The sequence below is a fragment of the Hemicordylus capensis genome, chromosome 6 (genome assembly GCF_027244095.1).
Source record: "Hemicordylus capensis ecotype Gifberg chromosome 6, rHemCap1.1.pri, whole genome shotgun sequence".
Taxonomy (NCBI): domain Eukaryota; kingdom Metazoa; phylum Chordata; class Lepidosauria; order Squamata; family Cordylidae; genus Hemicordylus; species Hemicordylus capensis.
Genome location: NC_069662.1, coordinates 135679607 through 135707154, shown reverse-complemented (window position 1 = coordinate 135707154; position 27548 = coordinate 135679607). Strand labels below are relative to the sequence as shown.

The 27548-nt window shown below is 43.2% G+C and overlaps 2 protein-coding genes across 13 annotated transcripts in view; one reads left to right on the top strand and one right to left on the bottom strand.

Annotated features, from left to right (window-relative positions):
• CROT (carnitine O-octanoyltransferase) overlaps positions 1-6822 on the top strand; it is a 43172-nt gene extending 36350 nt beyond the window's left edge. For 3 of the 4 annotated variants that reach the window (XM_053263959.1, XM_053263960.1, XM_053263961.1), the window contains exons 15-17: positions 407-500; positions 2085-2204; positions 5863-6822. In XM_053263959.1, coding sequence (XP_053119934.1) covers positions 407-500; positions 2085-2204; positions 5863-5983 — 335 coding nt within the window. In that variant the 3' untranslated portion in view covers positions 5984-6822. Of the gene's footprint in view, positions 1-406; positions 501-2084; positions 2205-5862 lie in introns of those variants that run through there. The other variant, XR_008310226.1, reaches the window with a different exon arrangement.
• An 897-nt stretch (positions 6823-7719) lies between these two features.
• The window catches only part of ABCB1 (ATP binding cassette subfamily B member 1), an 81359-nt gene continuing 61530 nt past the window's right edge, over positions 7720-27548 (bottom strand). For 8 of the 9 annotated variants that reach the window (XM_053263952.1, XM_053263950.1, XM_053263955.1 and 5 more), the window contains 11 exons: positions 25740-25844; positions 22716-22793; positions 21518-21601; positions 19468-19671; positions 17222-17322; positions 15689-15829; positions 14938-15094; positions 14043-14240; positions 13146-13352; positions 10457-10603; positions 7720-8683 (listed from right to left, as the gene is read on the bottom strand). In XM_053263952.1, coding sequence (XP_053119927.1) covers positions 8477-8683; positions 10457-10603; positions 13146-13352; positions 14043-14240; positions 14938-15094; positions 15689-15829; positions 17222-17322; positions 19468-19671; positions 21518-21601; positions 22716-22793; positions 25740-25844 — 1629 coding nt within the window. In that variant the 3' untranslated portion in view covers positions 7720-8476. Of the gene's footprint in view, positions 8684-10456; positions 10604-13145; positions 13353-14042; positions 14241-14937; positions 15095-15688; positions 15830-17221; positions 17323-19467; positions 19672-21517; positions 21602-22715; positions 22794-25739; positions 25845-27548 lie in introns of those variants that run through there. The other variant, XR_008310225.1, reaches the window with a different exon arrangement.

Sequence of the window (27548 nt, the reverse complement as noted above, 5' to 3'; positions counted from 1 at the left end):
TGAGTCGGAGACTTGGCACAATCCCTAATTTGCCTTTCCAAATTTGGGAGGCAGCAGGCTCCACCCTTTGAGAGCCCATGGTTAGCATCACTTTGAGCAATCCTAAAAAAAATAGTAAATAATCCCTATCCTCCCTCCTTGCTGCTCTTGCAGCACTCGGGAGACAAGCAGTCGGAATGGATTTAAAGATTTCCAAAATGATTGCAAGGGGACATTTTGCTTGCCTCTGCCCACGTTGCCCTTTCAGCTTCAGTTCAGCATTGTCAGTGGGTTATAGTAACCAGCAACCTTACAAGGCTTTGTCCGCTGCAGGTCTCTTGCTCAGGGGGCCTATGAACATCTGGCCATCAAAAGAGCAGGAGAGGTTTTAGTTCTAAATCAGTGGGAATTTGTGTTTCTCTGGCAGGATTTGACCGTCATCTGTTGGGCCTCCTGCTTTTGGCAGAAGAGCATGGCCTCCCTGTGCCAGAATTCTTCTCAGATCCTGCTTATTCTAGAAGGTATTTAGAATGATTTTTATTATCATTAATGAATTAATATCTTTATTATTTTTAGAATATGTATACCTCTTTTCAACAACAACAAAAGTTTCTTCAAGCAGTTTACATAGCAGAAGAAAAGAAAATGATTTCCCCTCCCCCAAATGTTCACAATCTAAAGAGAAACACAAGGAAGACACCAGCTACAGCCACTGGCCAGGACATCAAGCTGGGTTGAACAGGGACAACTGCTTGCTCTCTGCTAAGTATAGGACAGCTCCTGCTTCAAAAGATGCCTCTTTATCCAGTTAGGCAGGGTTTGTTTTCAGTGGTTTTTATCCTGTGTTTTTATGGGAATATTTAAAGGACTAGTGTGGACAATACCCCAGCCTTTGCAATTGCACAGGGAAAGAGTGAGGGTACGTACCCTTCCCCTCAACACCCAGCACATTATCATCTAATTGCGTAGGTAGGGAGTTCATTCATTTGAACAAATGGTACCAATACTACTAGTATTTCAGCTGTGCAGCCAGGGTGGTTTGTATGACCCACTGCTGCCTTATGTGATTAGATGACCCCACGCTGAGTAGGGGAGGAGATGTGTGCACCTGCACGCCTCCTCCACATATTGTATTGGACCAGTCGGAGTATTGTCTGAATCACTCCAAGGTGCCAAACAAACTAATAAGCGATGAAGAATAAAAACGATAAACCAACATTATCAAGATAAAATTACATTAAAGCAGCACAAAACTCAAAAGTTAAAATACAGAGAACAGCAGTCAGGATCCCATTTTTACTCCTGCTAACTGGGCAGAGGCATCTTTCAAAGTGGTGATTCTCTTTATGTTAAGCTGGGGGAAAGCAACTGGCCCTATTCAACCCCAGCACAGCATCCCTCCAATGGCTGTTACTGAGGTCTACCTTGTGTTTCTTCTTAGACGGTGAGCCCTTTAGGGGATGGGGAACCATCTTTCCCTTGTTAATCCTTTTCCATGTAAACCTCTTTGTGAACTTTTTGTTGAAAAGTGAGATATAAGTAGTAAATTTAAAAACACTTTCTAGAAAAGATAGAGCTTGGTTGTATAGAAAGGCGAGCAACACTTCACTTGATTGGGCGTTCCAGCATCTTGGCACTATAACAGAAAATGCCCTCTCCCTCTGACTGGGAACTCAGAGCAGTGCTTCCAAAAAAGATGTCAAGGGATGCAGAACTTCATAAGAGTGGGGGTGATAGCTTCCTAAGAATAGCTCTTAATTATTTGATGTCTGCTGGTGGTTTCTGGTCTTGGACCATAATAATCATAATCTGCAGGGCTGCAGAAATCCACTAGTCTACTAGTCTGTGATGAGTGAAAAATGATGCCTGAGTGAAAAAAGTCCTGATGAGCAATGTACCAACATAGCTTGACAATGGAAAATTGTCTTGCTGATGAACTGAGCCAACATTTCTTCACCCTAGTTAATCTGATGTTTGCTGGTGAAGCACATTCACTTCCTTCCAATATAGGCTCTTAGGAAGAGCAGCTGTATTTTGTTTTACTCTGCTTCAAGACTGAACCAATTTGTTTTATAATTGTGTTTGTGTTTTGTTTTCATTCACAGTGGGGGAGGTGGAAACTTTGTGCTTTCAACTAGCCTGGTAGGCTACACAAGAGTAGGAGGAGCTGTGGTTCCTATGGTGCACCATGGTTACGGCTTTTTCTATAGAATTAGAGATGACAGGTAAGGATACTCTTGTTCTGGCACTCCTCAGTTCAACCTGATAGCAGACTTGCCTCTCTGTGTCAGCACCACAGAGGCAGAGGTAGGGCTTGTAGTCTTCCAGCATAGAAACCGGAGATCATGGCTGCCCTTGGAGCCAACTTTTGCCTGTCTTCTTAAGTGCAAAATGTTCAAAGAAGAATGAGAGAAACGAAAGAGTGTGAATGTGATTGTTTTTAATGAAAGGTGGTATATAAATTTAACAATAAATAAAAATAAATAAATAAAATGCTGAAAGGGCCTGGGGAAGCAAGAGAGAGAGAGAACTGTAACCATTAATTGGGAAGAAACACTAGAGCAGGGAAGGAGAGAGAAGAGAGGGAGAGATGAAAATTGCATCTATAGAGGCTATTCTCATGTGCACCCTAACCCAGGCTAGGGAAGCCCAGCCTGGGTTAGGCTGCACGCGAGAATTGCTGGGATTGGGCCCGATCCCGGCGGGGCAGGCTACCTAGCCCTGCTTTGAAGCCCAGCTCTTAGCCAGGCTCCAGGATCATGTGTTTTCTGGGGCTGTGTTTAGCCAGCGGACACAGAGACAGGTGCCTAGAGTGCCGGTCTCCTGGGGGAGTCCCCCAATGCATCGTGCATGTCATGCAGTGCATTGTGGGATCTCCAGTGGCCAGGATGGATTGTCCCCAACCTCCGGAGCTCCACGCACAGCACGGATTGTCTGGGCATGCGGTTCATGCTCCCAGCAGCAAACAGTACTTTTCTTAGCCAGTCTTCCCCCGCCTGCCACTCCACTCGCTCATGTCAATGACCTCATTGTCAATTGGTGTGCTTGACGGGGATCAGGATTGGGGAGGAAGTAAAGAGAAAAAAATCCAATAAGTGTGGCTAGCTAAAGAAGAGTAAAGGCAGGGAGAAGGCAAGATGCATAGCAATATATTGCCGAACAGAAAATGAAGGATAATATGCTGCTTTTTAATGCATGTTATTTGACAATTGAGAATTTAATTTAGAATGCTGTTTCTGTTCCTCCCCTAATAAGGCAAGTAATGCTTAACAAAAAGGACCAATTACTGTGAACTGAAGGAATGTGTATATATCCAGTACTTCCATGGATATATTTTTGTGTCGCTTTAGGAGGCTGTTTTTATTACACACTGAGGATGTTCTCACAATCAGCCAAGCCTGGGCTTGGCTACCCATGAGAACCTCTGGGATCCATACAGATCCTGGCGGTGCTGTGGCACCAAACCCAGCACCGAAGCCCGGTTCTTAGCCCAGGTTAAGGTCACATGCGCCCCCTTAGCCCAGCTGCTGGGATTGTGTGTCAGCAGGGGCTGCTTGCAGCTTGTGTTGACACAGGGACAGGTGCCTAGAGTGCCCTTCCCATGGTGCTTGGTACGCGGTGCACTGTGGGATACCTCAGAGTGATTCCACCCTGCTCTGTCGGAGCAGCACTGATTGTTTGGGAGCATGGACTGCACTCCCACCAAGCACAGCATGATTGTCGTGGGTGGGTGGGTGGCAAGGTTTGTGAAGGCTTCTGCCCACCCGCCCAGTAGGATGTGTGAATGGCCCCTCAGTGTAGACCAGCACAACTGTTTTGTGTGGCAAATTCATTGCTTCATGCATCTCCCCAATGACGTAGGGGGAGAACTATCAGCATTGTGATATGAGCAGTTTGTATCCGTGCAGCTTTGGATGCCAGGGTTTTGGCAATTCCAGGAGACTTGCTTCTGACACTGTCTGGCAGTAACGCAGCGCCAGCTGTGCCCCTTCTTGAGAAGGCAGATCTGGCAATGCTTACCCATACTTTCATCACTTCCTGGCTGGATTACTACAATGTGCTCTACATGTGGCTGTCCTTGAAGAATATTTGGAAACTGCATCAGGTACAAAATGCAGCAGCCAGGGTTTTGTCCAGAGCTGCCCATTGAGACTATATGATGCCTATTTTGAAATAGCTGCACTGGCTGCCAGCTTGTTTCTAGGTCGAGTTCAAGGTGCTGGTATAACCTTTATAGGCCTTAATGACTTGGGCCCTGGATATAAAAAGGACCACTTGCTCTTCAATGTTCTGGCCCACCTATCAAGATTATCAGAGGGGTGTCTGCTCCATGTGCTGCTGTAGAAAGTGGTGTTGTGCACATGAGAACGGGCCTTCTTGATCCTTGCCCCCAGCCTTTGAATGTTCTCTTGACAGGCAACATTGCTGTTTCATTTCCCTCTCTGCTTTTTAGAAGCAGGTAGTAAAGACTTTTTGTTGGTGGTTCTGATTCTATGGTTGTGTTTTGTTTTGTTGGTTGTGTGTTCATTTTTAATTTTTATGGACTTTTATGGTGGTTTTTAGTGGATGTGCTGTGAACCACTGTGAGATAAATCTGTTATGAAAGGCAGCATACAAATTTAATAAATAAATAAAAGTTGCACTTTTAATTTCAGTTCAGTTCACTATTTTAAATTGGTGATGGTAATCAGTGTAATGGTACATTACTTGTAATGCTTAAAATTACAATTCTACTTTACAAAAATATAAGTTCAGAGGTCACCCGTACGGAATGTGTGTCAAATGCTCAGAACATATTAGAAGTGCTACATTTTATTACAAAGGTATATACAAATGTGTGAGTCAACTTAATTTCCAACCACATCTAGTTCACAAGCTTCTAGTACAAAAGCTTAAAAACACAAATATAGAATAAATCAAATTGAAACAGTATAAAACAATTTAAGTCTACATAAAAGCAAAAGTTTTTTGTTTTGTTTTTTAAAAACCACTCACATTCCAAGGTATTGTGCAATCAAAATGTGTTCACCTACCTCTAAAGAGAGACCAGGGAAGAACACACATAGAATTCCTGGGGAAGCACATTCCTTAACTGAGGCCACCAGAGAAAAAGCTGTGTTCCTGGTAGATGACAGAGGGTTCCCTAGAGCAGTGGTTCCCAAGATGGGGGCCTCCAGATGTTTCTGAACCAAATAAATTGTTGCTGTGGCTGATGGAAGTTGTAGTTCAGCAACATTTGGAGGTTGGGAACCACTGATCTAGAGCAGGGATTCTCAGCGTTGGGTCCCCAGATGTTATTGGGCTTCAATTCCCATAATCCCGAGCCCCAGTGGCCTTCAGTTGGGGATTATGGGGGTTGAAGTCCAAGAACATCTGGGGACCCAATGTTGAGAATCCCTGCTCTAGAGGATGAACCTGGACCAGAGCCTCTCTGGCAAAGCTGGCGTGGCGGGCGGTGGGGGGGTCAGCCATATAGGAAAAATGCTGTACTTGGTGTCCAGATGTTGTAGGGCTTTAACGGTTAAAGCCCTGGGCAGTGTGACATTGGCATTAGCAAGCTGCCAGTATTGCCGCGCTTGTAAAAGGGCTGTTGCTGAGGTGGGTTGTCGTGCGGCTCCTTAAAGCAGCACACGGGCACTTGCTCCACAGCACTTCCACGGTGAAAGTGGTGAGGCAAGTGCCCGCACACTGTTTCAAGGAGTTCTGCAGTAGACCTCAGGCTGCCTTTCTTGTACACAGCAGCCTGTGGCTATACTGTTGGCCACAATGTGGGCCACTGTTATTTAAGTGCTCAGTGGCTTCATATATACACTTGGAAGATCTGTACTGATTTTTTAAATGCTATTTATTGTAAAAGTTGTCTTTTAACATTTCCCTACATAGGATTGTTGTGGCCTGCACTACCTGGAACTCATGCCCAGAGACAGATGCAGGAGATCTGTGTAAGAATCTGTTCCAGTCTTTTCACGACATGATCAAATTAACAACCACAGCCCAGCTGTAAAGATACTGAAACGATAGTGCCTTTATTCCAATGTGCATTACCATGTATATGAGCCCTTGTAGAATGAAATGCTAGCCACGAGGGGTGTCTTATTGGACAAGATACTTGATGATATAGCACAAAACTAAGCAGAAATAAGGCAACAAATTTTTAATGATTTACTGCAATAACAATGCAATTTTCCTGGAATATGTCTGCAATAGCAATGCACAATATAACAGACTCTCACTAGAAACTATGCAATGTTAAACTAAGCCTCAGCAATGCAAGCAGGAGTGAATTGGAAGCTTAAACAGCTTAGGTGATCTTGTTCTTGTAACATTTCTAGTGATAGCCGGTTCAAGAAGGTGAAATTCAGATGACACTATATCAATGGTACACATAATATGTACCGTAGAGTAACCATTGCAGGGATCGTGGTTCCTTTCTAGGTGGGATGCATGTAATGGCATTTAACTGCTAGCTTCCGAAGTAATCAAGAAGGTAGTGGAATGGGGAATATTTGTTTTATGTACATTGTAGCTGCTGTCTTCCATTTTACACAACAGTTTGTTGTAACTCTTACAAACAAAGACTTTTGAATACAAAAGGAGAAAATGCTATGGCTTGAGAACTTTGTTTCAAATCTTATTTTGCTTTTCCAAACAATGCAGCAAGTGAAATGATACTCGAACGTTTACAAAATATAACATGGTGATTAGAAATTATGTATGCCACTGCTACTTCACATGTAGCTTGATAAAATTCTCAGGACTTCAGACCTTCTTAAAGCGGGGGAGACGGGTCTGTTTTATCAATTCTGTAATTTCCTTTCTTTGAAATAAAGCCACCTCAAAAGACCAAGAAGTGGTGACTTGATTAATGTAGTTTACTCAGGTGTTCATTCAAATGGAGGAGGCATGCTTACATTTTCCCCTTTCCGTGACTATACGGTACTTTATTTAAAACAGCTGACATACCACACAAGGGTATGACTGCCCAGTAAATGCGTGCATGCAAGTTGCACAAGAGTAAGCCCATTGGAAATGGGCTTACCCTTGTGTAACACAGGCACAGCTTGTGTGCACACATTACTGGGCTATCGTAACCTTGTGCAGTATGTCAGCCAACATTTGTATACCCTGCATTGGGGTTGTATTGGTTCAGAAGGTAGAGGGGTGTGTGTGTGTGTCTAGAAACAGACCAGACTTCACTAGTTAAATGCAATTAGGAGAAGCATAAGGAGAATCTAGTAAGCTGTGGAGGACACAGACGCAGAACTTCTAAAAGAAATACTAGCTTCCATACTGCACAGGGGACTGCTGAAGGAGGTGAGAGGTGCGTGTGCTCCTTGCACACACCCCATAAAGCATACCTTTGTGGAAGCGGAGCTGCTTGTGAAAATGCAGTTCCAACAGTGCTCCCACTGGGAATTATGGGAGTACCCTGAGAGCTGCATTTTTGCATAGCTGAGTAGGTATGCAGCAGTCCCACCTCCACAAGCAGCATTGGTATACTTTATGGGGTTTTGCAAGGAGCATGTGCACTTTCACTTCCTTGTGCAGTACAGGAGCCATTTGAAGCACTAGAGGTGGATGGATTATGTTTCCAGTAATCTGCTCTGTCTTTTCCTGTCTTGTCCCTTTTGCCTGCTTAACACTGCATGGATTATTTGTAAGTAGAAAAAGTCCTGAAACCTAAATCTTTAATCCAAGAAGTGCAACTGTTCACCAAAAAGGTTTTGACATCTACGAAGGTGGAATAGAATAGGTTTAATAAATGAAGAAAATATACAAAAAAGAAACTTTATTTTAAGGCACCTGCACCATTTTTTTTAACATCACAACAGTAGTGAAGGATAGGTAGTTAAAGGCTTTCATCTGAAGCACACTTCCTTAGAAGAAGACCCAGTTACTGTTTTGGAATTAAAATTTAGTGGAAGGAACCAGTGGCTGGGTTTTCCATTCCAAGGTGTTTTTCAGAAAGTTTGATAGCAGGCACAGAAAAAACAGTGGTTTGGTTAAAACCTCTCCTGCTGGAAATCCAGAACTGCCTTTGAAAGCACTGGATGTGTTTTCCCCCCAGCAGAGTCCACTAGGTTTTATTCAAGAAGCAACTCTGGAAATTAGGCTAAGGTATGTTATTTTGGCTTGAACTGGCTTAGAGGATACAAGGGAGTCTTGTTTCAATACTCTGGTTTTTGGGGGTTTTTTTATGGCTTCAAACACCATCCATCCCTGCAAAAGAGCATGGAGTGATCATATATTGCAACTTTCAAAAGTACAAAGCAGGTATCTCGGACAGCTGAGAACATCAAAACGTAAGCGAGCCCTTCTGTGGAGACTGAAGAATGGTTCAGAACAGCAAGTGTCCTTTTGGAGACTCCTTACTGAAATCCAGCTCATCTTCATGCAACTTTATTTTGCATAATGCAAGGATGGTCTCAGCAGTACCTTTTCTTACCACCATCTCTAAAAATACATTCAATTCCAACAATATGTTTCACATCTTAATTTATATGGGGGCTGGCCCTGCCTGAACATTAACTAAGGAGTAATAGATTCCTTTCTCTGCCAGTAGTTGCTGATGCGTTCCTCGTTCTACGACTTTTCCATTCTGGATTACTGCTATGCTGTTGGCATTCTGCACTGTAGATAAACGATGAGCTATTACAATGCAGGTACGGCCTTTTCTGGCTTTGTCCAGGGCTTCTTGGACAACCTGTTGAAAACAGGAAGTTATTCTCAATGACGGTTCCAAGTTACTTATTCTCAGAAGGTTCCAAGTTCCCTCCCTGGCTTCTCCAAGACAGGGATGAGAGAGATTCCTGCCTGCAACCTTGGAAAAGCCACTGCCAGTCTGTGAAGACAATACTGAGCTAGATAGACCAATGGTCTGACTCAGTATATGGCAGCTTCCTATGTTCCTATTTCTCTGCGTATTGCTCCACTTATTAAAATGAGCAGTACTGAGCAGCTGTAGAAGACTGCATGTCTTCTATAGCTGCTCGCTATGGATGCATGCAGATTTATTTCACTGGGACTGAGTGCTGTGGCTACATCATCTCTGAATGCAATCTGAGAGTCCAGCACATAGGTTGGGCAGAAGAAGAGATACAATTACACCTGCAAGCATGTAACTTAATTTGTAGGAGGGTTGAATGTGTGTGCATATATCTGATCCCCCATAATGAGCCTGTGTGTCCTAGCAAGGGGAGTGGGAAAACAGGCCTCTGCTGAGCTTTATGGAGATCCTTCTGTGTGTGGGAAGGATCCTACCCATGACAATGAAGACAGTGGGCCTGTATGGATGATATCATCCAGCATATACCATTAAGGATGGGGGTCATGCTGAGAATTTACTCTCTCCCCTCCCAGCTTTTGTTGCTTGAGGGGGCTGTTCATCAGCTATTTTAATGTAAACCACCCTGAGCCTTTTGGAAGGGCATTATAAAAGTTTTAATATTAATTAATTAATTAATATTTGGAATGCGTGAAGGAGATGTTTCAGATGACTAGCCCCCTCACATCATAAAGGGACATGCTGAGAGCACAGCAGGATGCCTGCTGACATCACGGCAGGTGCATTCCCAGTGCTATTTCCTCCCCAATCCCGTGTGCCAGAATGGTATCGTCTGTACTGGCCTGGTAGCTTTTGTTACAACCTAGGTTCCAGCATAGGCACCTTAAGTGGCACAGTGGGAAAATGCTTGATTAACAAGCAGAAGGTTGCTGGTTCAAATCCTCACTGGTATGTTTCCCACACTATGGGAAACATATATAGGGCAGCAGAGATATAGGAAGATGCTGAAAGGCATCATCTCATACTGTGCGGGAGATGGCAATGGTAAACCCCTCCTGTATTCCAAAGACAACCACAGGGCTCTGTGGGCACCAGGAGTCAAAATCGACTTGACAGCACACTTTAGGTTCCAGCAGAAACTTGAGTTCAGAAGCCAGGTGATCAGTGAGTTCCTATAAAACTCAGGAACGGTTTTCATGTTTCTGGTGATGCAGACTTGGCCATCCTGTAGTTGTAAATTGGAAGTTTCTGGCAAATATCTTACAAATTCCTGGGTGGCTACATTTCCCAACCAGGTGGCTACATTTCCCTAATAATTGGGGTGTGCACAGAACAGAAGCAAAGAACTCTGAAAGTTCCGATCAGGGGAATCAATTCCTCCAACAGAATGACCCCCCATTCTGGCCAGAACATCCCAGCCACCATTTTGGATTCCAAAATGGCAGTTGGAACAGGGGTCGGGACATTCTGCCAGAACGGGGTAGTTCTACTCCGAGCTCAGAACAGGACCCCCTTTTAAAGGGGGTTCTGTTCCAAGCTCAGAACAGCTCGTTCTGAGTCAGAACATCCCAACCCTGGGACGTTCTGCACACACCTGTTAGGAATGTTCCTGAACAGGAATATGTTGTGAAGTAAAGCCATAGTAAATGGAGGCCCATGCTTCCAATACCCCAATATAACACAAAAAGTTACCTTTTCACTTTCAGTATCAAGTGCAGAGGTTGCTTCATCCAGTAGAAGAATTCTTGGTTGGCGGATAAGAGCGCGAGCAATGGCGATACGTTGTTTTTGGCCCCCAGAGAGTTGAGTTCCTTTATCACCCACAGAGGTGTTGTATTTCTATGTCCAATAATATTTAAGTTACACAACCACATATATAAACCTTAATCCCATTAGATAAACACAAGATTTCCATTTGATCCTGTATTAATAGTTCTCGGATGAGCATTTCTGAATCCTGCATAGATCTAAGAAAATGACTGATCCTTTAGTCCTCTGACCTACTGCACCATTTGAGGAATTATATAATGTCTGCAATGACTCTAATATAGTTAGCTGCACTGTGCCAGCTGGGCAACATCATAGTTTTCCCCCACCCCCATGGTTTAAGGCACCACATCCAGTGGATTCACCCAAAGAAGCTCAGTTGCAAGAACTGTGTTTCTCCAAACAAACCCCTTAGAAGACACAATTCTTCAGCACAAGGGAATGGGTATCTTGGAAGAAAAGGGTGACAAGTGTCCTTTGAATCATGCAATATAAATGTTCATAATAGAGTATGAATCAGCTAGGATGGTTGGTGTCATCTAGGCATTGTGATTTATGACAAGGTCTACCCCTTAGAGACGGAAAATAGGCAATGACAGCACTGCAATACTTCCAACTTTCAGTGTGTTATGCTTGCCTGCAGTAGCCAAATTTGCAATAGTCACTTAAAAGCTTAAAAAAGTTTTAAACACACATAAACTACTATACAATTTTATCAATGTTGTCGATGAATGGAAATGAAAACTGGTGGGAATGTCCTCCAAAGATTACTCCATGAAGAGAATACAACAATTTGTTCATTGTTACCCTAACCCTTTCCTCTGGGCAATTGTGACTGCTATTTTACTCAAATCATTTGGAGTAGGGATAAAGAAGGGGTGATCTAACACAGAGAAAGCTGTGTGACAATGCTATCACCCATTTTCCATCTCTAGGTGAGTAGATGTTGCCAAAAATCATTATGAGCATTCATGCCTGAGAAGGTACTGATGACCCACATTTGTGGGCCTGGCTCTTGGGCTACAATACAGGAGGACCTTGTTATCCGCGGAGACTACATCCACAGATTCCTAAAAATGGGGAAAACACGCCATCCTCTCATATCTGTGGGTCGGGGGTGGCCGGAAATGACAGTGGAGATCATTTCCAGATGCCATTTTGTGTTTTGGAGCCTCAAAATGTTTCCGATTTTTTTAAAAAAATGGGGCTGATTTTTTGATGACTTGGTGGCATTCGGGAGCACAGTATGACTCAGGGGGAGCAGCTAAGATGGTAGACATCTTTGTCTCGAATCCCCCCCCTCCATTCAATGTTTTAGCGAGGTTTTCCTCACTAAATGTCCTGGCAACCAGAACCTAACCCCCAATTCCCCATTGCCCCTATGACTCGATATTTGTGGTTTCCATATTAGCGGTTGTAGCATGGAATGGAATCGCCACGGATATCAAGGTTCTCCTTTATAGAAAGTCATTAGTCCATGGGATATATCCAAAGTAAAGTGCCAATAATTGGCATGTTACAAAAGGAAAGATTCCGAGAAAACCTCATCCCTGCCTATTGAAGCAGTCTTGAATACTTTTTGACTTGTGGGCCATGTAAACAACAGCATGTATGATACAGTGTAGGAATCACATGTCAGTGCAAGTCCAATGTAACACAAGGTATAAAACAAATGTATATGGTGAAACAGCCTGAGAATGTCAATAAGGATTGGTTCAAACAATTATGAAAGGGAGGGAGGAAAACACCTATGAATGATCTTGAGTACCCATGCCTGAGTAAATGCAGTAAGTAAGCATCACAATCAATGTCTGAGCTAGCTTCTCCAATGGTTTATGAAATTAGGGTTGTGGGGTGGAAATCAGACTAGCAAATTTATATAGTAAAAGAGACTTCTTTCTGCTCATCATTGAGAGTGATTCTGTACTAAATTTCTCTATGCAAGCATCTGTTTCTGCAAATTTCTATACCAAAAAGGCATGACATGCTTTCTGCTCATCAATTAGAGCGATTTCATACCACTAAATTTATCTGTGCAAATTGTACATATAGACATCTCTTTCCACACACTACACTGCATACAGTGAGCTGACAGCCATTTCTTCAATTGTGATCATTGGATAAATGACTAAAGCTGCAGTCCTAAACACACTTACTAGGGAGAAAGCCCCATAGAACTCTGTGGGACATGCTTCTAAGTAAACATGTATAGAACTGTGCTGTGAGATAGCTTCACTAGGTAAATATTACAGTTCACAATAACTTATCCATGCATTTTTGTGCAAACACATGGAAGAAATTAGAACCAGCCCTTAGATAGTTTAACCAACATTGTAAAGCAGAAATTTTTTTAAGGTAATTGTCAGAAGAGTTGTTACAATAATTTATACTTAAAACAATTATACAACTTAAATCATTATAGCAAAGATAAGCCTAGCAATCATTTAAATTTTCTAATTCTTTTTTTAAACTGGCTCAAACATTGCAAAGTACAATTAGCTTTAATGACTGTTTGTTGCATTTTTCACATGGGGGCATAGCTCCTAAACACAATCAATGTTAGTCACATCTACAAGGAAACACAGCAAGCAAAAGATATAAATAAGTAACTTACATTTGGTAGAGATTCAATGAAGGAGTGTATATTGGCGGCTTTAGCTACCGCTACAATTTCTTCGAATGACACTTGTCTGGTGTTAACACCATAGGCAATGTTCTCAGCAATACTGCAGTCAAACAGAACTGGCTCTTGAGAAACAATTCCAATCTGAGATCTTAGCCACTGGATATGTAACTGTGTTGCATTCTGGCCATCCAGTAGCTGGAACACAAGAATACTTATGATTATTTCTGGGGCAAGGAAACATGAGCCTTTTAGACAAAGTAGAGGAGGCAATGGTAAACCCCTCCGAAGACAACAACAGGGCTCTGTGGTCGCCAGGAGTCGATACCAACTCGACAGCACACTTTACCTTTACCATGGTAATATTTCTAGTATGTAGAAGTGTATACAGGTTATATATATACCCGGGAAAAGGCAGTGGAAGAAGGAGAAAAACAGAGGGAAGCGGGGAACATACATGTTCATAAACTAAAGCTGTATTCCATATTGCTAGTTACAGTGACAGCAGGGCGTAGCCAAGTTGGAGTGGGACCTGGAAAAAAAAGTGACAATGGGCGCTCCACCTTCCTTGCCTCCCCTCACCCACCCTGCTGTATCTTTGGTGCAGAAGAACTGTAAAGAGCAAGCTGTTGCCCAGCCAGTGGGTTCCCCACTTTCCTCAGGGTCCCAGGGACATTTGTCCCTCCTTGTTCAATTATAGGCCTAAAGATAGAGGAATGAATCCAAAGGTTAACTTCCTCTGGAGGAAGGCAACTTGCACCAAAGGGAGACGTCCTTCCTCCAGAGGCAGGGAACCTTTGGATGCAGAGGTTATGTCCAGGCATGAGTAATGAAAAGGTTGAAGACTATATAGTACTATTCAACATATTTTTAAAAAACACAATTTACCACTTCTCCACTGAGGGGATCATAGAATCTTTCAAGTAGCTGGACCAGTGTGCTTTTCCCACAGCCACTACTTCCGACAAGAGCCAGTGTCTGACCTTTCTCCACTGCAACATTCAACCCTTGGAGTACTGGGACCTCTGGCCGGGTTGGATAGTTGAAGGCCACGTCCTTAAATTCTACATTGCCACTAAAACGCTCCTAGAATTAAAAACAACATCCCTCCATTTCAGAAAACAGCTGAGTCATGGCATAACGAGAATATATCAGAATGTAGTGAACAGGAGATGCTCAAAGCAGAGGTGACAGAGCTACTGACATTCCTGCTGCCAGGCACTTGCAACTTCCTTTGGTCAGGTGAGAAAAATATAGCTCTTTTACAGTTTTGCATAATTTTACATTAAAATCTTTTCTGAGATTTTAAAACTTGGAAATTTGAGGACTCAATAGAACAGTAAGGGTACTGACATGGTACAAAGTCACAGGTGCGTGTGGACTGCATGGGTTGACTAGGCATTGAGTGCATATCCACAACCCTTCCAAGCAGTGTTCCCTCTAACAGGGATTCCCAGATGTTGTTGACTACAACTCCCAGAATCCCCAGCTGCAATGGCTTTTGCTTGGGGATTATGGGAGTTGTAGTCAACAAGATTTGGGAATCCCTGTTAGAGGGAACACTGCTTCCCAGCTGTCATTTAGAGTTGCAGATACACTTTATCTGAACCATGAATGCATGCCCGCACACAGGCAGGGGGCATACTTTATGCACGTGAAAGGATGAGGAGGCTTATATGCTTAGTGGATCTGGCCAAAAATAACTCATAAAACCTCAAACCCATAGGGCAGTTAAACCAAGTGTTGAAACCTTTTATATGGTAGGAAATTCCCATCTACTTACAGGCATCAGTCCATTCACACTGTAATTGTCTATTAAGGGTACTCTTTCAAACAGCATGAACATGTGAGCTGCGGATATCTTGGCTTTGGCATAGTCTGGCGTAAATGAAGATGTCTGTCCTAGTGCCATGGCACCAAAGACAATGCAGGAGAATACTCTGGAAGGGTGAGCCAAAGAAAGATTAACATATATAGAATGCTGTAAGCAGAAGATTTGAATTTATCGTGCAGCGTTGCTTCTCTGTAACACTGTGCGGATTCTGCACCCATCAAAGGTAGCATGGGGGTGGGTGCAAAAGGGGTCATTTCACCATTGTCCCAAATGGGGAAACTTGTAGAGAAGTTCCCTGCGTGGTAAGAACTATATGTATGCCAGTGGCATGATGCAGATCAAATGCAGAATTGTGATGCAGTAGGTTAGGGGCTGGTTAGAATGATCTTGGTTCTGAATTGAGGCTACATTCAGCAGGCAGAACCAGACTTGTGCTGGTTTCATCTCACTACATCTCACCCTGTCCTGCCTCCAGGACCCCCAAATGCCTACATGGGTTGCCAATGTAGGTTGCACTCCGGAAGTACCAGCGCACAACTTAAAGTGTCTGCACACCTGCACTATTGTGTAAGACCGCTGACCGGGTCAGTTGGAAATGTAATGTGTCATGCTGTGCAGCGTGGGGGCCGCTCTTTTAATTAATAGGCACACAAAAAAGACTCGAGTGGATTTTTATTTTAAAAACAAGAGGGATACTTACAAGAAAACAGCCTTATACTCCATGTACCCATTTGTCACAAGCCAGGCACCAAATCGAAAACAGGCTGCATAGGTAAAGTACATGATTGCTTGGGAAAGGGCATACGTCAGCCCATGAATGTGTGATTTCTTCACAGAATTTCTGTAAAGAAAGATCAAAAGGTGGAAGATTGCACAGAGATGCCCATGTTCCTCTTGTCTCAATTAAAATCTAATGCAGGACAGGGGGAGCTGTACTCCCCCTGAAGGCACAGGTTCCCAGTTGGGGGGTGCTCATGGATACTGAGCTGCCCTTGGATGCCCAGGTGACCATGGTGGCCAGGAGTCTTTTTTATCAGCTTCAGTTGATTTGCCAGCTGTGGCTGTGCCTGGAGAGATCAGACTGAACCACAGCAATCCATACACTAGCTCGATCCAGACTTGATTACTGAAATGCACTCTGTATGGGGCTGCCTCTGAAAATGGCCTGGAAACATCAACTGGCAATTCATCAGGATCCTACAAGTTTTTGATGGACCTTGAAGAACCATCTGTTTCAGCAGACTTTTGAGTTTAATTTCCCTAAATTGGCTTTATAGTATTTTATTCTGCTGCCGGTTCTCTTGTTTGGGCACCACCATTCCAATCAATGCTATACAATTTACATAGTAACAGCAAGTGATCCTAATGCTGCTTATAATTCTGATTGCTTCAGCAATTGTTCCCTTACATTATAAGGCCACCTTGGTTTCCTAACTCTCGTGCCTGAGAAGAACTAAATGCAATACTGTTTGGCAAAATGGCACTGCCTTAGGAGACAAGCATCCTGACCCTGATATGAGTCAGACCATTGGTGTAAAAAGTAGTGCATTCATCTAATTTCAGCAGCAGGGTTGTGTATTCAGAATTTGGTATCTATAGGTAATCGGGGAGTAGTATTCAGAATTTCTTTCAAAAAAATACCAGAAAAGTATTTACATTTTCCTTGAGCATATTCTGATGTAAAAGCAGTGCATTCAGCTATTTAAGTGGCAGGGCAAGGGAGGGAGGAAGAAAGGAAGAGAGTAAGAGAAAGGTCAGGGAGACGAAAGATGGAAGATGGTGTGAGGCGGGTTCAAGGCGACTGAAGGTGGCATGAGGCTTTGTGTGGGCCCCCAGAGGTGCATCAGAATCAAATCCAACTCACCACCTGATTGAGTTTGACACAACTAGTCTACACAGACTGGCAGTGGCTTCTCCAAGGTTACAGGCAGGAGTCTCTCACAGCCCATTCTTGGAGATGCCAGAGAGGAAACCTGGAATCTTCTGCATGCAAGTATGCAGATGCTCTTCCCAGACCTTCTCCATCTCCTATAGGGAATATCTTACAGTGTTCACATGTCATCTCCCATTCAAATGCAAACCAGGGCAGACCCTGCTTAGCAAGGGGACAATTCATGCTTGCTACCACAAGCCCAGCTCTCCCTCTTTTTCTCTTGAAAGAGCATAGCATGAAACATTTGAATCTCAAGATATAGTTTTTCAAATATGGGCTAAAATGTTCATTGTCTCTTACCTGTATGGTCCATGCAGGTATTGTCCATACATATGTTCAAATTTTCTTTCCTGAGTGAGTGAAACAACTGTTCGGATATTCCCTATTGCTTCTGTTGCGATCTGTAAGAAAGAGAAAATGCACTTGTTATTAGATAATAAGTTGCTCTTCCATTTTAATCGGCACACAGCACTTGGGGAAAGCCCGTAATGAATAAAACATGGCACTCCACTGACCGAGTACTGAAGGCCGGGCTTCAGGGGTCAAACACTGACACCAGAGCACAGCTGTGTCACAAGACCAGCAATCAAGCCTGCCATGGAGGTGGTGACTCTGAACTCCCAAAATGGGGACATATAAAAGCCCTTGTATTGTGTTCTAGGAGGAGGGATAGGGGGAGGGGAAGTTCAGAAACCTCTTCCCCAAACCCCACTGGCATATATTAGGTTTTCCAGTTTGTTCGAGTTAAGGACCAGCCAAGCCTCTTGCTCATCCAGAAACTGGATCTTGCACAATCAGCCTTACACTGCTGCACACATGACAGGCAGGCCTGGTGGTGCTGAGCAAGTGGACAGTTGTGCACCTACTTAAAACTGCATGCCTGCAGTTGCCAGCACTACTTTCACTGTTTCCACTGGAAGTAGATCTTGTGCAACTGCAGGTGCGCAATTTTAATTTGATGGGCAACTGCCCGCTTGTGCAACACAGCCAGAGCTGCCTATCATGTGTGCAGCAGTGCCAGCTGACAGGCAACGCCAGCATTGCATAGCACATCATGCTGTCCGATGTGTCAAGAAGTGGACAATACTGTAAGTCAGTGGTCAGATCCAATCAGGTAGTGGGTCAGATCTGATTCCATTACAACCTCGCACCACCTTGTCTTTCTCCTCCCCCCACTTTCTCTCACTCCTTTGCTTTCTTCCTCCCTCCCTCACTCTGCTACTTAAATTAGCTGAATGCACTACTTTTACACTAGAATATGCTCAGGGAAAATTTATAGATAGATAGATAGATAGATAGATAGATAGATAGATAGATAGTCTTCCTGTCAGCAGGCAAACAAGAAGATATGCTGCTTCTTTAGCAGGCAGCGGGGGGAAGAAAGCCATGGTGGCTCATCCCAGCTTCACGCAGGCCAGTCAGTGGAGCTCAGTGAGCCTGATCCAGCCTGTGGGCCGGGAGTTTGACATCCCTGCTGTAGGTCCTATTGTTTTTTTAATGAAAGGTTGGTAGCATGGCAGGACCTGCAATATGGCTCCTTCCCACATGGCCTAAGGAACATAAGATGCCTCAGGTCACATGAGACGAGCCTATTTTATTGATTTATTACTTTTCAATAGAAAAAGTCCACACAGTGTTTACACAGAAAAAGCAATAAGATGATTCCCTGTCCCAAGAGAGCAAAAACAAACAAACAAACAAAATACCACCCATTAGAGACACCCACCAGCAACAGCAACTGGAGATACGCTGTGCTGGGACTGAATAGGGACAGTTACATTTCCCCTGATGAATATAAGAAAGTCACCACTTAGAGAGACAGTTCAGATGAACACTGCCTGGCACATGCGATAAGGTTGGGGATGCCCCGAAAGCACGCCTGCCCTGACATCACCAGAGAATGTCCCAATGTGTTCTCGGGGTGTCCTTTCATCACATGACAACAGGGGCATAGCTATAATTGAGCTGATGGGTTCAAAGAAGCCGGGCCCCCAAGCTCCTGAGGGCCCCCCAGCTCCATCCCTCCCTATTTTCTTCATTATCTTCCTCACTCCAAGGGGCCGCCGGGGAGAGGGGTGAACATGGGCCCCCTCTCCCCTAGCCATGCCCCTGCATGACATCATCCCAATCTCCCCTTTACATGCACTCCAACATCCTCTGTCTGACGTCAGGACAAGTGTGTTCTTGGGGTGTCCCCACTCTTATTGCGCGTGCTGGATAGTGTTCATCTGAACTGGCTCTAAAAAGATGCCTCCCTGCTCAGTTAGCAGGAGTAACTGTCGCTCTTCTTTATAGCAGTGTTGCTCTTCGCAGAAATTGAGGCCATGCTTGCTGACAGTGCTGGAAGGAGCCACTCTTCACATAACCCAAGAAAGGGGGCTTCGTGAAACATTCAGATATAAAATATGATGTTGTGGGGAAATAATAGTTTGTGAGAGGGATCTGAAAGGTTACACTTGGGAGGTGTCTCGGAATTCTAGGCACAATGGTCAGCATAGAAGATTGAGGGAGCAGGGCAACATCGATTAAATTTACCCTTGGCTTACCTTTCCTGCAGATTCCAGTTCCTTCTTATCTTGCTTTGCATGTCCAGACAACATTCTCATTTCAATGAGACTGGCTACGGCAATGATGGGCACAACAGCCAAGATTAACAAAGTAAATTGCCAGCCATACACAAGTGATATAATAATCCCTGTTCCAAGATTTGCAATGTTTTGAGCAATCAAACCGAGCCTGGCTCCTGTAGCCTGAGGGAGGGAAAACAAAGTGTGTTGATAGTTAATGAAGGCTGAGAGATAATTCGTTAAGCAAAAGGGTGCCTTAGCCTAATAGTCCAAGATGATCAGTTGATGTTTCATCAGTGGAGGCTAATGACATGAGATGTTTTCCTTCTAGCTGGCAATCTCTCTTTAGCTTTTGGAATGTAGTGTCCGCAGGGGTGTGGCAAGGTTGGAATGGGCCCTGGGACAAAAAGTGAAGATGGTCCCTGCACCCCGCCCCTTCTTCAGAGAAGTGGGAGAGCAAAGTGCAAGCTGTTACCCAGGCAGGGGCCCAGGGACATTCATCCCCTCCATGTAGACATGCCCTGAACACCCATCAACATTTAGAAAGGTGACATCCTTGACCACAACCACCACCACCACAGGTCTAGTAGCACCTTAAAGACAAATACATTTATTGTACCAACCAGCTTTCATGGATACCAGTCCACTTCATCAGATGCATGAAGTGCACCTAGCATCTATCCTGAAAGTTATGTAGCTGTTCAGATATAGCAAAACTTCTTAATCCCATTTTAATTTGTTCCCTAATTTGTTCAAACTATGCAGAAGATTACTTGACTCAAGAATTCCTATCAAGGTTAGTAGTTTTTCAATCTACTGCTCAGCCTCAAAACTTCAGAGTAAAAAGCATCTTAAATATGCTGGCTTTTACTACACACTTAAGAATATGATCTGAATGAACAGGAATGTTGGGTTTTAAAAAAAAATCTATTCTGGTTTTCTAGTTTTTATTTTCTCAGTGAAGTGGTATGGTAGGAGGGCAGAATTCTGGATTGGAGGAAGGGCTTCGTTTGAATCCACAAAGGTTGACACACATATTAATTGGCAATGAGCCCAAACATTACTGTAAATGATTACTTTTTAGATTTTAATAGATTGTCACAATATATAATTCTGACTGGCTAAAGTTAAAACAGTAAGGACAGATGGGTGACAGGAAAGTATTGCGTGCTTCCTGTTCTCTGTGTTTCTCTACATCATCCAAAATAGAACTTTTGCATCTCTCCATGGGAAGAGATGTGTTCCAAATAATTCCTTAGGAAATAGAAGCAGGTTGCAAATGTTTTAATATAGATACTTCAGAGGAGCATGGGAAACAGGAAGCGGCTCTAAATATCCAAAGCCAGATAGCTATGCAGTTATCAGTCAGTCTGACAGACATGTCAAGCATTTTCAGAGGGAGCTCCACCATGACAGCAGGGAACCTCCCAACAGTCAAATGATCAGAAGGCCACCTGCAATCATGGCGGAATTCCAGGGATATCCGACGGGTCTGTTGAACCTGCAGTGCCCTAGTCTCCTCCCTGTCCTTTATTTGGGACTGAGGGCAGAAAAGAAGTGCCTTTTAAATAGAAGCCACAGAAGGCAAGGCGGATGGTTGAGTGGTTGCTATGAAACAAAGAGGACACTATGTAGTCTGCTGCCTGCCCTCTCTTGGTCCCAGGTAAAGGATGGGGAGGAGAAGAGGTCAAGGCAGGTTCAACAGACATGTTGGACATCCATGGAATTCTGCCATGACAGCAGAGGGCCTTCCCATGGTTGAGCAGTTGAGAGGGCAGGGCGGGAGGCAGGGCACTCTGACAGACATGTCAAGTTCCCGATCAGTTGCGACCCAACACACACAACACAACAGATTCTTTGAAATGGCCCTACATGACAACCTCAGGTGGGGTCAGGCCAGAATCCAACGTTTTGGGCTGTGCACAGGCCTATTGTCTACCATCAAAGCAAAAATCAAATGTGGAACTCAGTGTGTCTGTTGTACACCATAACTAGAATTGCCGAGAACACATGCATTTACAGTACTTACGCCTTTTACTTGGGAAGCATCATTAGCCAGTCTTGTAGTCAAGGCTCCAGTGCTGTTTTTAGGGTCATCAAACCAACCAATGTCCTATAATTAAGATATGATAAAAAATATTAAAAGCGGAGGGCAAATTAAGATTTATACAAAAGCTAGCAAGAACAGTTTTAACAAAGGGACCCGTTTCAGTTTTTACAGCATCTTTATTTGCTACAAAGGTCTTTAACTCTTCAGCTGTAACAAACATTTCAAATCCTTTTAGGCTGTTATTCTGGATGATAATATATGTTAAAATATAAGGTATGGGCATTATTCATTTGTATATCAGTTGTAGAGCTGCTGTTCTAGTAGCTTTAATTTACTCATTCTTAAGTTCAATGAAGTCAGTGGGACTTGTCTACACTTCATCAGACAGCAGATGGTACTCATGGCGCTTTTGCAGATTCTGGTCCCCAAAGTTTCAAAATATATAATCTGCAACTGAAAGAGCTACTGTACCAGTTGCCATATCAACCACTATTTTTGACACTCTCCTCAGTTTCAAAAGTGGCTTACCATGTGGCATTGTAGTGAGGGTGCAGTTTGAGAAACTCAGACTCCTCTGACATGAGTGCAAGAAACTAGTCACATTAGAGGAGAGCTGGTCTTGTGGTAGCAAGCATGACTTGTCCCCTTAGCTAAGCAGGGTCTGCCCTGGTTGCATATGAATGGGAGACTAGAAGTGTGAGCACTGGAAGATATTCCCCTCAGGGGATGGAGCTGCTCTGGGAAGAGCAGAAGGTTTCAAGTTCCCTCCCTGGCTTCTCTAAGATAGGGCTGAGAGATAGGTGTAGTGGCTAGAGTGCTGGACTAGGACCAGGGAGACCCAAGTTCAAATCCCCATTCAGTCTCTCAGCCTAACCTACTTCACAGGGTTGCTGCTCTGGGCTCCTTGGAGGAAGAGAGGGATATAAAATGTAATAAATAAATAAATAAATAAATAAATAAAATATCCTGCCTGCAACCTTGGAGAAGTTGCTGCCAGTCTGTGAAGACAATACTGAGCTAGATAGACCAATGGTCTGACTCAGTATATGGCAGCTTCCTATGTTCCTATATTATAGCATATTGCTTAATGTAAGATTTAGGGGTACAAAGTTTATTGTAACCCACTGAGTGAGAAGCGACTGGACACAACTGAAACAAACAAAGTTCTTCCTCATACCTGCCTAAGGATTGCTCTGAATCCCATGTAGCGAAGCTTCATTGTAAGGATCTCTCCAGCTCTGCCAAATGTGAAACCCTGAAAGAGACATTTTATCCATAACTCCATGGAGAAAGTTCAGAAGAAAATGAAAGGACAAGCAGCACAGGCACCCTTCCTTTCTTGTGTCCCCCTTGAAAGAAAAACAAGGTTGTGGAAAAGAGAAATATCCATCCTGTCAGGGGCCCAACCAGTGCTGGATTTAGGCATTAACTAGGTAGACTACAGCTATCCTCAAATTATGAGGGGGCTCTGAATTAGTGATGTGAAGGCCCAGGAGGAGAAACACGGGGAAAATGGGGGGGGGGGAACCCCAGGTTTTTCCCATTTCCTCCTGAAGGCCTTTTTTTGTCCCTCTCCCCCCCAAAAAACTGAAATTTTTTAAAAAGCTGGATTATGAAATATATTATTTTGGAATTATGAATAAAATATTTCAGAAAAGATGTTCAGATATCCTCATATAAGGAAAGGTATTCTGGCCTTTACTCTCCCAAGTTTCTTACTTGCGTCAGATTCCCCCATTAGGCAATCAAAGGGTTAAGACTTGCATATTTGTGGGTCGGGGATGGACCTCAGAAGTCATTTCTGCCCGCCATTTTGAGGACAGGAGCTATTCTGTGGCTCATTTTTGTGAAAAGGGGGGGAAATCATTTTTCATTTTAAAAACCATGATTTTTTTTTTTTTACTTCTGGGGGGCATTGCTGGACAGCTGGGGACACAAAGAGCATAGTAGCGCACCCCCTTTCTGTTCGTTTTCATCCCATTTTTGTCCTTTTGTCTCACTGTCTCAGGAACCTAACCCCCCAGTTCCCATTGTCCTAATGCCCCATTTATCTGAAGTTCCGCAATTTGCACACACACCCAGAAATAACAGAGAAATAACAGCATGTTAAAGAAACTGGTCAAAGTGGAAATATAACAGATCAAGAAATAAAGAGCATGTGAAAAGGCAAAGAGGCTTGTCTGAATACATGCAATTCAGTTTTCACAAGTTATTAAGATGATAAAAATGAAGGATCAGAAGAAGCAGAAACTGCTGACAATGATACAGTACATCTAAATGTAATATACCAAACATGATCAATGTTATGAGCAAAGAGGGTTATACATAATAAATGCTCCTAAAGAAACAATGTGACTTTAGACCCATACAGGGCGCTAGAAAAAATGTATGGCATATACTTCAATTTCCGCCCAAATTTCCGGGGCGGGGAGAGGGACCTTTTTTTCATGGCTTCAAGATTTCCAGAAATTTTTCATCTCTACTTTGAATTTTTAAAAAAGACTAAATATCAAGTTTGACATAACATATTTTCATTTAAAGATATTTCTAATGCAAATAGGCATTATTCCCTGCAGTACATCTCCTGTATGCAAGATACAGGAGAACCCCATTATTTGGGGGGTGGGGGTGGGAAACAGCGAAACCACAGATAAATGAGGCATTAGGGCAATGGAAATTAGGGAGTTAGGTTCCCGAGACAGTGGGACAAAAAGATGACAACAGGACAAAAGGACAAAAATGGGACGAACACGGACAGAAAGTGGGTGTGCTACCATGCTCTTTGTGTCCCCAGCTGTCCAGCAATGTCCCCAGAAGTTTTAAAAACACACACACATGGGTTTTTGTGTGCGAAAAATCACATTTTTTTTCCTTTTTCACAAAAATGAGCCACAAAATCGCTCCTGTCCTCAAAAAGGCGGGCAGAAATGACTTCTGAGGTCATTTCCACCTGTCCCCAACCCTCAGATATGCAAGTCTTATCCTTTGGTTGCCTAATTTTATCGCATATACTGAGATCGGATGGCAATTACTGTGGATGCTGGGTCCACAATTAACAAGGTTCTCCTGTACCTGTTTTTGTTAGATTATTAGTGTCTCATTGCATCTTGACCAAGTAAAAATAAAGTTTTATTAATTATATTTTCATTGCCCTTTCTGTTAGAATATTCTGTTCTCCTGTATGTGTGTGTAATGCCTTTTAAGCTTGACATAGCTTAGGGCCTCAGCATGTCATAATCCAGTCATGGGCCCAGTAGGCTTGGTGTTAGCTCCTTCTCCCTTATGATTACCTTGCCCTCATTCTGAGTTGGGTTCCTGAAGTGGATGCAACTGGATAATTACTGGGCTGCAGAATTGACCAGTTCATTGGTGTGCTCCGGCTATCTACATAAGTATTCTATAGTTCAGTAGATATTGTTTTCTTTTCATTGGAAGAAAATCATAACATTGCATTACATGGGTAAAAGAATGCAAAACAACAAACTGCACCAGCACAGCAGCCAAGCACAAGACAATCAGGAAAAGGGCCTTCTTGGTTATGGCACCCTATCTTTGGAACACTCTTCCTGGAGAGGCTTTTTGGCATCAAGCAGACACCTTTGTATTTTTCTAAACCTTTTCCATCTATGATATTTTTATTTTGTGGCACAGTTTTTTAGCCACTGCTATGATTTTTGTATTGTTTGCTATGGCTGCTTTTATTGTTTTATTAATTGATTTGGATTTTATTGTTGTTTGTCAACTGCTTTGGAAGCAGGAGTACTGGAAGATAGGTTATGAATGTTGAAATACATACATGCATTTATTTATCAGAAGCAAATAATCACTACACCAATTTTACACCATATTACCATTTCCCCCACTAACAATTAATCTAATCCAAATTTGAAATTTGTGGCTACAGTTCAGTTCAAAATGCTGAACATTTCCCATGAGAAGTACTTGGGTACTAATTCTAGGTTTGGAAAAAGAGAAATTTGGGACAGCTGACCTCTCTATCCTGGCATGTGGTCAAGCTGCCAAGGCCAATTATTTGTTTTTTAGAATTAAATACATAATGTCAGGCCTTCTTCAAAAAACATTTCAAGTATTCTGATTTAAAAGTGATATTTATCCTTCATTGTCCAAGCAAAACAAACTGACTGTTCTTTACTTATAATAATTCTGCCCAAACATAATAAGATAAAACAATACAACCTACCTGAAGAAAAAAAGTTATGAAGGAAATGATCCCAAGTCCTAAGAACAGCAATGAATATAGGTTGCTCTTTTCCCTTACATAAGGTTTGTCGTTACTTGCAAAAAGCTAGAAAACAGTCAGTATTCAATGTTAATTTCATTTCAATAAATTATTACTAAAAACTTCACCTGCTTCTTTATAGCAAAACGTATTTACTTAGTTCATTTATAGTGAAACCTATTCACATACTGGGTTGCAGTGACCTACCAGACGCCTCTGAGAAGCCCACAGGCAAGAGGTGAAGACATGCCCTCAGTGGAGACTCTTCTAAAGCACAGTCGTTTAGCATGTCTCAAAATTTGGCCTCTCTGTCATAACCTGAATGTGTATTTGCCCAGTTGATGTGTGGGTAATTGAAGTCACCCATTATTACTGCTCTGTCTCTCTTTGATGCCTCTCTGATTTGCTTCTCCAACTCCAAGCCACTCTGAGTGTTTTGATCTGGAGGGCGATCACATACATTTCCTTTCAGTCCTCGTATTGTCGCCCATAATTATTCTGTGCAGGACTCTGGTCCTCCTAGCTTTTCTAGCTTGTTGGAGTCTATCCCTTCTTCAATATACAGTGCTATTCTTCCCCCAATCCTCCACTTCCGATCTTTTCTGTAGAGTTTGTATCCAGGAATAACTGTGTCCACTGGTTCTCACCATTCCACCAGGTTTCTGTTATGCCCACTATATGTAGTATTCATTAGTAACCAAGCACTCCAGTTCACCCATCTTGGCTCAGAGGTTTCTGGCATTAGTATATAGGTACCTATACACCAAGTTTCTTACCTGGTGTTGACATGTTGTGTCTCCCTTATTATCATTTGACATTTTTGACTGGCTGCCACGTGTTTCTTTCTGTTCTACTTCTGGTTCTACTCTGTCCCCTTCTGATTTATCCGAAACATTTGTGCCCTCATACTTTAGGGGAATTTGCTTGCCGAACCAGATACCACCCAGTTCTTATCAGCAATCCCCCAGGTATCATTTTAAAAGCTTCTCTGTTACCATTTTGATTTAAAGAGCCAGCAGTCTGGTTCCATCTTGGTTCAAGTGGAGTCTGTCCCTTTTGTACAGGCTTCGCTTGTCCCAAAATGTATCCCAGTGTCTAACAAATCTAAATCCTTCCTCCCGGCACCAACATCTCATCCACACATTGGGACCCCTCAGCACTTCAGAGAACACTACCATGGGGGTCCTGGACTTCAGCCTGTTACCTAGCAGCCTTAATTGGGCTTCCAGTACCTCCCGACTGCATTTCCCAACATGTTTGGTGTTGGCATGCACCACGACAGCTGATTCCTCCCCAGCACTGCCTAACAGCTCATACCCCATGGTAGCAGGTCTCATAGTAGCAGATCTCCAGGGTTTCAGACAGGAGTCTTTTTCAGCCCTACCTGGAGATGCCAGGGATTGAACCTGGGGCCTTCTGTATGTAAAACATGTATTTTACCATTGACCTACAGCCACTTGTCAGCATTTGGAATGATGCATGAGAAAGACTGTTATTGGCTGAATGTCTGCAAGTAATTAAGAATTTCCATACAGAATGCAAGTTGTTCTGTAAAGAGCCAGATGTGACTCACATAGCAAGGACCTGCTGACCCAAGAGCACGGTGCCCACGCTGTTTCTGTCCATGTGAAAATCATGTTGATGCTGTTGGAGAGCCTCTGTGGATCTTAGCAATACCCCTCCCATTATTCCTAATAGCACCAGCGCTTAGGAGCCACAGAGCGTCAATGCGATCCTCATGCATTGATCCTCATGCACGGGCATTCTGCT